Below are 11,090 nucleotides of genomic sequence, written 5' to 3'. Positions count from 1 at the left end.
CAGCGACTGGAAAATTACTGTGTGGAAACAAAACAAAGCAGCCGTGCTGTAACTGATATGGTTTCTCAACTAGAACATTGGTTTCCTTGTATTTAATGCTCATCAGTATTTAGTATTTATGTAATTCTTCACGCCTTATCAGTAACAGACTTTATATCTAAACTCTCACCAGTTAAAATCTCAACCTCAACTGCTCATAGATGTTGAATTGCCCTTAAACATTTTGGTAAATACACTCGTAAACAAAATGTACCTATCAACACCTGTATAACCTGCTACTCAACGCATTGTCTCATTTGTTTAATCCTAACACATTATATTTGATATATCTTTTCTTCTTGTGAAGGCTCCTCACTGGGTGAAACGAGCTGAAGTATCTGAGCAGCAGCCATGATCACAGCTGCTCCACTTCTCTAAGTGATGAGGAAAGGAGCTTCAGTGCTTCCTATCTTATCTCCTTTAGGAGAGGAAACACTGGACCTTCCTTTATGAGAGGAAAGGTGAAATGCCGTCCCACAATTCCTTGCTGCAGCAACATTTAAAGTAGTTTCACCACAGCAGAGCCAAATAAATGTAGAAACATCAGAGCAGCTGTTTTATGTTTGTGAGACCATCCAGAACTGATGGAAATCCTTATCTGATCCACTGAAGCCTGAATCCATAAATATAGATTCATCCTCTTTAAATCAGTCAGGAGTCGTCATGAAGAACAAGCAGATTGAATTCATAGTTAACAATATCATCATCATAACTAAATACTATAGTCTGTACATAAATGTTGTTTCACTAAATCCCCTCCCATTGTGTAAAAACCTAAACATTTATTTTCTATTTAACAAATGAATAGAAATGTCAAAATCACCTACAACAGGAAACTATGTACTGTCTGAATATAATTTATTCTGATTTCCTGAGTTCCTTATTTCTATTTAATTATTATTTTTAATGACTCAACTTTCTCTACTTTCTTTATTTTATTACCACTAATTTATTTTTCTTTCATGTCATCTTATTTCAACATTTCAGTCCTGTTTGCTTTGTTCTGTGGGTAGGAAAGGAGGATTTATCCTCCATGTGTTATGAATAAAGTTTTTTTTTTTTTTTAAATCTTAGTGTCAGTGCAGTCAGATTCTTTTCCTAAGTCCTGATGAATTCTCCTTCACATCTTTGACCTCATGACGTTTTCCATCGAGGTTGAGGTGACGTGGTTAGAGAGGAGATTATTTTGACTTTTCCACCACAGCAGAGTGAAGTGTTCATATCTGGATAACGACGGACCAGAAAAGTGCAACTGTGTCAGGTCTCATTTCTGGGGTCTTGTTTGAAATGAACTGTCAATCAAAGCAGCAGTTCCAACAGAGAAGCCACTGAATAATGTATCAACCATGTAGCTGAGAAAGAAGACCCGATTTACTTCAGGGTGACTTAATCATTTATTATTGCACTTAACATGTTCATGGCAAAAAAAAAGGTGCATCTAACTAATCTTAATTTTATGCTTCATTTAGATTGAGAGAAAGTACATTTTGTTTTTCATGCCTCTCACACAGTGATCAGTACTTAATGTAGTTTGACAGTATCAGCTGAAATCAGTTCTTTATAGGATACACTGTCTACAGCCATAATACACTCAATATTTAATTACAGCTAAAGGAAGACTGACTGATCTTAAGTTAGTACAAACTGCTGACTGACCCTGAGTCAGGTTAAGAAAGACACTTCTAGTGTTTAGTCTTTGTAGTTTTTTCTTTCACTTCTGTGGGATTTTTACACAAACTTGTTTAATGTGACTTTGTACAAACACATTAGAGATAAATGAAAATGCATTCTAGTTATCAACAATGACAATTACTACTGATATCTGCAACGTGACAATAAAATGTATTATGAAGTCAATTGAAATGTTACTAAGGTTAACTTGAAAGAGCTCATGAAGGTATCTGTGATAAAAAAAGATTATTGGGGAAAATGTGGGAAATAAACAAAACAACATTTTAAAATAAATCTGGTGGAATGAAAGAAAAATGGACTTTAATTCGTGGTTATTTTTATCAAATAACAACTCAAGATAATTCAAGTTATTCTGATTTCATTTATAGCTACACATGACTCCAGTTCATCAGTTCTGAGGAGAGATATAGACCATTCAGATATGTTTAATAGACTTTTTTCACAAGATCCATTTTGGCTTGTCATAGCAGAAAAAGTGAGTGAGCTGCTCCCAGCCTCCTGGGGTTGTGTCAGTTTACTGGTGACACTGAGCCATCATTAACAAGATGTTTCACTTGTGCTGTTCCTGCTGTGATACATCAAAATGTCTGCTATGAAAAAGGTCTATTACAAGCAATTTAAAAAGATTATTAAAATTAACATGCATGCAAACTCCACCGCTTCAAACCCAGAACCTTCTTGCTGTGAGGCAACCCTCACCAAAATTAAAGCACTAGAAGCCAAGACATCCTGACTGTATAGTGTTGTCCAAATTGTAAAACTACATTTCCCATGATGTAACTTCATAGCATCTTTCAATGGACCTTTCCTGCCTGGTGAACACCCACATCTTTCAAACTGCAAAAATTGTAGGATCGCCTGACCTGAGATAACCCTGATGACATCAGCGTTGTCACATTAGTATGACATCATCAAGGTCATTATGTCACACCTCACAAAGCTCCTCACAGAGGACATGATACAAACATCTTCACAACCTTCCAGTCCTTAAGTGGAGATTTCACTCTGGAGTTAGAGTCAAATGATATTTTCCATCATCTGTAACTAGAGTGTGTTCACACTGACAGATGATACCACAGCTTTACCACAGCTCCTCTCTTGTAGTACAGGTGTTGAAGAGTGACTCCTGTGAGCAGTGTTGGTTGTCAAGGAAACCAGGTCTCACTGTGGTCTCACTGTGAGACGGAACATGAGGACTGGACAGGCTGGTTTTCACATGTGGGCTGTGTGCTGCTGTCCTCTGTGTTTGCTGTGGGCTCAGCGGAGACAAACTTGTTGACAATGGAAACAGGAGGCCGGCTGTGGCTGAGAGCACTCTCCTCCACTGGGATGTAGCGCCTGGTGAAACACTTCCACAGCTGCTTCCATGTAATGTACATGAGCTCCACAACATTCAGAGCGACACAGAGGATGGATGTGCAGCCCATGATGTAGAGGAAGATCTTCTTCTCCTTGGCTCTGGCGGTGTAGCAGTCCACGGTGTTTGGACAGGGACTCTGGCTGCAGCGGAGCAGTATGGGCACCTCAAAGCCGTTGTACAGGAAGTAGAAGGCGAGCAGAGAGCCCACCTCCAAGGCTATCTTGAAGACCAGGCTGACTGTGTAGGTGCAGAACAGACCTCCATCAATACTCCCTTTGTCCCGGTACAATCTGCGCTTGTGTTTGGTCTCCCGGTGCTCCCTGTAAGCCACGTGCAGTGCAACCAGCAGGGACGGGGTGGACACCATGATGAGCTGCAGAGCCCACAGACGCACCTGTGAGATGGGGAAGAAGTGGTCGAAGCAGGCATTCTCACAGCCGGGCTGCTCCGTGTTGCACACAAAATCCCTCTGCTCGTCCTTCCACACCTGCTCAGCCGCCGCCACGTACACCAGGATCCTGAAGAGGAAGACCACGGACAGCCAAATGCGACCAATCACAGTAGAGTACTTGTTCACCCCACTGAGGACGTTCTCCAAAAAGGTCCAGTTCATCTTCCTCTGAGCCTCCTGTGGGGGAATAAACCAGGTGGAGTTGAACGTAGCACCGCAGAAACCACAGGATGTTTGGGATAAATGTTGTTTCCAGTGTTTTACATGTTTCTATCTCTTTACTACAGATGATCATTTATATCTACAGTACTGATGCAAAGGGATGAGCTGTATCAACCACCTCCTTGTCTTAGTTTGGTGAAACACAAATGTATTTGAACATCCACCAGGACCCCTCTACATGTCGGGCAGTGATGTAGGATGTGTCTTACGGGCTCGTCACTTCAGCTGATTCCGTGCTCAAGTGAGGAAAACAAACAAGGAAATATTCAAATGAGCAAACACCAGCAGCAGACTGGTTTCCCACCTGGATGAATGGTTGGTTGTTGTCCTGCACCTTTTACATGAATGTAGGGGGGGGGGTTACAGATTCTGCTCGGGGTGGTGTGAAGGCTTTAGTCTTACACCAAAGTCTGTGACATGAGCAGGATAAACTGCCACTACAGATGTTTTACTTTGCTTAACAAACATGGTGCCATGGGATGTGAATGCAGATTCTGTGACTGTAGACCATTTCAAAAGAACAAGGTTCAAGACTATGAAGGACAAAAAATGACATGGGTATAAATAAATAAATAAATAAATAAATGACGGAATAAATAATTAAATACATACATAAATGCAAAAAAATGCATACATTTAACATGTATTTATTTATGCATTTCTACATTTATTTATTTATGCATTGATTGGTTTATTTATGCATTTATTAATTATTTGTGCATTTATTTATTTATGCATTTCAAGATTTCTTTATGTATTTATTTAAGTATCTCTACATTTATTTATTTATTTATTTATTTATTAGTTTGAGTTGTGACCATATCTGAAGACTAACAGCTGCCACCAGGATAAAGACTGTGATGAAACCTTGTGACGAGGTTGGCAGCAGCTCACTCAGTCTGACGGCTCTCACTATTTGGTGCAGCACCGGCTGTGACAGGGAGGTTTTTTTTGTGACCTCAGATGTTGACATGGTCTGATCATGTTCCTGGTGTTATTTGACTAAATGAGAAATGAAAGTGCCTTAGAAGTGTTTGGTGATGTTCCATATAGAGAGTTTTTCAGGAGTGGAACTGAAAGATTGTTGTTCTTCATCTTCTGAATATACTTCTATTGTATAGTCACACAGAGACTTATAATACTGCTGTAGTCTGATGATGAGCTATAGTGAGCCACATAAACACAGAATACCATGTCTTCAAAAATACATCTATTGGTGAACCCATATTCAGATTCAGACTGATGTAGTTATGATGTGGTGTACTATATGCTCTGAATGATGTTAGCCAGCTGTAATGTGCTCTTCTGATGACATTTATCTTCACACATGTTAACAGCACATCTCACACTGAAGAAGAGGAAGACGTTTGTCAGACAGAAGTGAGACTTACCGGCGCTGTCTGAAGGGTTTCTCCTCTGTGTAACAGCAGCTGGTGTCGCTCTGTGCTGTGAGTCCTCCTGCCTGCACACCTGCAGGGGACAGCTCTGAGCCACACCCTGTCTCCCTCCAGCTCACCTGTGTGTGTGTGTGTGTGTGTGTGTGTGTGTGTGTGTGTGTGTGTGTGTGTGTGTACACAGACTACATCACCATGGAGATGTCTAATGCAAATATGTGCTGCCAGTTCAGGCTCAGTGTGGGCGACTGGAGTGACACATGTAACTTGAGGAGAGTTAGATCACATGTCACTGCTGATGAATAAATCATGTGTCTTTCTGGTGTCTCTTTCTTTATCAGGTGTTTGCCTGTACTCTTAATATCCTGAGGAACAGCCTATAGCCGCTCTCCTCCTCCTCTTGTGCTCAGTGATCTTCACATTACTGTTCAGGTCATAGAATATCTGTGTGCAGTGCTACAAGCTGATGCCCCGAGTGTCTGTGGGAGTTATATTTGTACAGTATACAACAGGAGGATCTGTGCAGTAGGGTCTTCCAACCACAGAGAGGCACTGTTCCCTTCTAAATAATACATGTGGGTAATGTGGGGTAAACTGGGAGACGGGACAAATCTTCTTCAACTTTTGATAAATGTATTCAACAATATTAAACAACAACTGCACAGAAGTAGGTTCTGCTTTTTATCAGTGTAAGTTCTTTGAGGCATGTGTGTGTATCCAGCTGAAGGTCTGTCCAATGAAATCAATTCATCATAACTCAATGCATTTTCAACTGATACTCAAACACTTTGGTTTGTTACTAATGCCACATGTGATTGATACAGATACTGGGTTCAATTCAAAATCTGGGTTTTCATACAATACTTGATCTTACATAGATAGCAACAGTATGAGTGCTATAATATCATATTTAAAATGAACTTACATTATTACATATATACTTAGTTTTGAGGTCTTTTTTACTGCATGTTAAATGTGTGGAAGCCCTGAAAGGCTAGTGAAAAAACTTTTTGTCATTATTTTATTTTTATTTTTTTATTTTATTTTTTTATTATTATTATTATTATTATTATTATTATTATTATTATTATTATTATTATTATTATTATTATTATTATCTGTTTTTGTAATTACTCATTTCAGCCACAGGAGGCTGAGGTGCACCACTACCCCAGTCTAAACCAGACTTTTTCCAGGTGATTTAAAATTTCTCCATTACTCTAAATACAGGGTAGATATACTGTATTGTATCACATAACATCTAATGAGGAGGTCACGTTGGATGTATGGGACTTTTACCCTGGAGGCTGGGGTTTAACCCCTGTTATATTTACTGACTTATTTAACTTATTAAATAAGATTTTTCTTTTCTCTCTAATTCCATTTTCCCCCACTGTAGCAATCCACAGACAGATGGGAAATGATAGGAAACCCAGCTGCCCTGAACATCAGTGTAACTTCAGAAAGACTTTTTTTGACACAGCCTCTTGTGGCCGAAATGAGTATTACAAAAACAAACAGAAAAAAAATTGACTTCCTCTCAGGGCTTCTGTTAGAATGGCCATGATGTCATCTTCTTTATAATGTTGGAAATAAGTTGTGCAGAGTTCCAGCGTAACAGAAACATTCTGAGAAACAAATGTTACAGTTTTGTAGTGAACATAGTGAACATAAATACAAGATACAAGAGAGATGAACAATACACACAATAAGTGTATTTCTAATCTCATATAAAAGATAATTTTCTATCAGGCAGGTATGTGTACTGTCATAGAGGCACATGCTCATAGGAGTATTCTCACAGAAACAAACTAAAGATACAAATTCACTTTAGCATTTACATGTTCACTCACAAAGTCAGACAGAGAAGCTCCTCTCTTCAGAGTTTTACAACTTGTTAACATCTTACTCATCTGAGAAAGCCTGTAGGGAAAACTGCAAATTCCAGATGAAGATTGAAAAGCAGCTTGCACATCTGCTCATACTGGGTCTATAAATACACAACTTAAATTATTGCTAACTAAATAGTTAATGTGGAATGGTGGAATTGGAAGGAGCAAATGAGGGATTTGAGAATATAGGTAGTAAGAATGAGAATGTCATGAACTTAAAATGTCCCACAATTTGTTTCCAAATGATGTTATAAATGATTTGGTTGTTACTGTCGTGTCTTTGTTCATTGGTATTGGTGATTAAATGTCTGCACCGGCAGTCAAAGGAAACAGTCTTCCCTCTCCATCTCAACTGCCATATCATCCAACTAGTAGGCAATTGGACAGATGTTAGTGGCCCAATAATACTATGTCATAATAAGGGGAACGCTGGCGCTACCAAATTTACAAAGATGCGCTTTCCCTATTTCATGCATTTTATAATCCCACACAAATGATAGAATAATTGAAAAATAATCAAATTGGTGTTGGAAGTATCTGGTATCTCCCCTCCTTATCAGCAGTAGTGGAATGATGCCTCCTGTGCGTATCAAAGCAGCTACACCTCTGGTCTTAATTGGAAAGGAGAAAAGATAAACCTGGCTTATCCATTTACATGTGCGTTCCTGCAGAAATATAACATCTGATATAAGATATTTTATATGTGCCAGCACCTTACTCCCTTTAACTGGTTCATTGATTCCTTTGACATTCCAAGAAGAAAAAAATGTTTCAGCAGCCCTCTCTTTGGTTTCACCTGAATAATCCTGTATAATATTTGTATGTGACAAAGCTTGTGTGTGGACTTGAGCTTTGAGTATTGTGATGTTAGCCTTGGTTTCAGTTCTCAACGCAGTTATTTCAGTTCTCAGAGTGAGCGAAACATCCACAATCCTATCTTGTCACAAATATCAGTTTTTAGAGTGAATGTAGAGAGGATATCATGGCTAACATAACATTTTCACGTGGGTCACATGGGGGTCACGTGCTCTCTTCACTGACTTCATCCACAGGCAAGGGGGCGGGTCCGCCTGTGCCTTCGTTGGCAGAGTCACTCTTCAGCTTGTTTACCTTCTTTGACTTCAGCATTGTCCGGTCCTTAAGTAAGGCCGTCATAAAAAATTCAATAAAAGCATCCTTACTTTGATGAAAATGAAGTTTTATCTCTAAATCAGCAAGAACCACTACAAGGTGCATCCTCCTCGGTCATTGCTCCCCATAGCATCTCCTCTACATTGATATTTGATTGTTACTTATATAGGAAACGTGACACCAAAAGGACTGTGATCATCACTAAGGACTCTCTGTCTCTCTCTCTCTCACACACACACACACACACACACACAAAAACATTTATTATGTGTTTTGGTCAGTTCAACACTTGCATTATGTTAAATTAAAGTAAACTCCAGGTTAAACAATTCAAAAGTTCTATAGAAAATTGTGTTACTCCTCTCTAGTTGAAACAAAAGGAGAAGATGGGTACCGCCCCTGAAATGTGCTCCAGCCTCCAGGGAATAAAGCTTCATGCCATTCTGTGGCGGACTCCCAAATAATTACAGAACAAGCCACAAGGGGGCAATGTAGTATTCTACTACATGCTCTGTCATTACAACCCCTGCAAACAGTCACTGCATAAGGTAGTAGCAGAGACAGTTGAGAAAGGAGACAGTTCACTTTCGATTATTTCCCGTGACTGTGTCACATGGGTTTCTCCACCTCCCCACCCCTTTAGGAGACCAGCAGCAGGTCTAAGTCTGTTCATTCCAATGGGAGAAGTAGAACAACATCACAGATTATGACAGATTCTTTCGCCCCCACAGTCACCGAAATAAATATTGAATCCATTTTTCTAAAGCCGCAGATCTTCCCAACATTCTGACATCAAACACAGATCTCTCTTCTCTCTGTCGGTTCTGGTCTCACTGCTGCAGCACTGCTGACGTCACTTTCCAACCACAGAAGTTCAGAGGGACTTTTATGTGAAACCATGAATTAAAAGTTTAAACTGAAATAAAACTTGTATATATCTTTGCTTAATAATACCATTCCTATTACTATCATTTAAATGTTTTTGGAGGGAAAATAGAGTATTACTAGACTAATATGGGCGGCACGGTGGTGCAGTGGTTAGCGCTGGCGCTGGCGCCTCACAGCAAGAAGGTTCCGGGTTCGAGTCCCGGCTCGGACGTGGGGTCTTTCTGTGTGGAGTTTGCATGTTCTCCCCGTGCTTGTGTGGGTTCTCTCCGGGTACTCCGGCTTCCTCCCACAGTCCAAAGACATGCAAATGGGGACTAGGCTGATTGGTTACTCTAAATTGACCATAGGTATGAATGTGAGAGTGAATGGTTGTTTGTCTCTGTGTGCCCTGCGATGGACTGGCGACCTGTCCAGGGTGTACCCCGCCTCTCGCCCGAAAGGATGCTGGGATAGGCTCCAGCCCCCCCGCGACCCTACTAGAGGATAAGCGGTAGAAAATGAATGAATGAATGAATAGACTAATATGATCTTGTACTGGATGTATCAGATATTAAGATAGCAGATCAAAATGAGCGGCAAAATAAGGCGCAAATTCATACTGTATCTAGTGTTGTATTGTGTTGTTATGTTTTGTCATGAAGAAGCAATCACAACCACACCTACTTAGGAGACAGGAAGTGTATCCCATTTTATACCATTGGCTTGACAAACCTCTGACGGAGCAGACATACGATGTGTGATATGAAAAAAATAACAGGAGTTCAGTAAATCAGTCAGTCAAACGTATAATATGTATCTGCCTGCTGGCAGACTGTCAAGCGCCAATCAGCTGAGAGGAACAGTGGAGCCAGTTGCCCAGCAGTTATATGTTGTCTTCAGGGAAACCACACTAGAGTCCATTGTGAAGACGTTACCAGCTTCCAACACTAACTACTGTGGTTGCTGGGGTTTCTGTTACATGTAATTCAGGTTTGCTAATTTCTTTAGCAGTTAGTGATGACTTCTCTCCCTCCCTCTCTCCTGTTCTCTCTGCTCAGTCTTATGCTTACTTATTCCTCTTCCTCCTTTAGTAATAACAATACATGTAATGAAAGTAGTTTATTTGCTGTAATGGAGGTGAGGCTCAGTGTATTGGAAGTGCTCCTCTGCTTCCCTGCAGCGTCAGAGCAGCCAAGAAAACCAGAGCGGCTCAGTAGACTGCCTGTAAGAAGACACGCCCACGGTTGGCACCGGTTGGCACTAATACACAGTCGAGTCACATGACATTCAGCTGACCAATGGTGGAAATATGATCAATCTGTCAGTCAGTGACATTCCAGGCAAAAATCTTGTATGTATGTGCAGTTGGCAGCACTGCAAATCGTCCATTCGCTGTTTAAGGGGTGGGAAGCCACATTTTGAGATCCGCTGCAGAGCACTGATTTGATGTGATGCATGCTGGATTTAACACTTGCATGCTGGCACATGCAGCAAACACTGAAGTCTCTCATTCACTCTCAGTCTTTCTGTTTGTAAGTATGGTGGCTGTGGTTGAATGTCCAGGCCTACTTCAACTGCTCACTTATGGTGTTTGTGTGACTCGCTGGGAGCTAACAGATACTTCTTTAAAAGGCCCTAAGTTCTGTTTTCTGTTTGTACTGATTCATTCACTCTTGAACTCTCTGTGTGCAGCTCCAGAGTCCCCTCCATGCACGTTGCCTGTAGGCATTGTTGGCTTTCTACTTCTAAGGCTGAAGCGTGTATGTGTGTGACAAGCCTGTCCATCGACTATCATGCACTGAGGAAGCAAACAACTGGCTGCACAGCTCGCCTTGACCCTGGCCAGCCCCTCTGTCCCCAGAGAGTAGAACATGGACCTTTGAAAGATTTTGATTGTTCCCCCTCACTGATAACTGAAGTCCAGAACCTCCCTCCTTAGTTAAGAGTTCCCCTTGATTTTAATTTTTATACGTTTATATAATAAACTTGTAACCTGCAACATACTGCAGGGGGGCCCAAGGCAACCAGGTCCACCGAAATGA

The 11,090-nt window shown here is 40.6% G+C and overlaps 1 protein-coding gene across 1 annotated transcript; it reads right to left on the bottom strand.

Moving 5' to 3' along the window:
• Window positions 1–2,810: 2,810 nt before the first annotated feature.
• Window positions 2,811–5,216, bottom strand: LOC111236138 (gap junction beta-7 protein-like). Its single transcript, XM_022764756.1, has 2 exons — window positions 5,156–5,216; window positions 2,811–3,719 (listed from the first exon to the last, which is right to left on the bottom strand). Exon 2 carries the CDS (start codon window positions 3,702–3,704, stop codon window positions 2,904–2,906), a length of 801 nt encoding a protein of 266 aa, XP_022620477.1. The 5' UTR covers window positions 3,705–3,719; window positions 5,156–5,216; the 3' UTR covers window positions 2,811–2,903.
• Window positions 5,217–11,090: the final 5,874 nt, after the last annotated feature.

Source organism: Seriola dumerili, unplaced genomic scaffold, assembly GCF_002260705.1.
Source record: "Seriola dumerili isolate Sdu_G_001 unplaced genomic scaffold, Sdu_1.0 BDQW01000025.1, whole genome shotgun sequence".
In the NCBI taxonomy this organism is placed as follows: Eukaryota; Metazoa; Chordata; class Actinopteri; order Carangiformes; family Carangidae; genus Seriola; species Seriola dumerili.
The sequence above is the reverse complement of the archived record's forward strand: the minus strand, read 5'-3'. Positions and strand labels throughout refer to the sequence as shown.

What these genes read in the sequence shown, in the direction of transcription:
- LOC111236138 (XM_022764756.1), bottom strand. Translation starts at nt 3,704, where the DNA reads ATGAACTGGACCTTTTTGGAGAACGTCCTCAGTGGGGTGAACAAGTAC.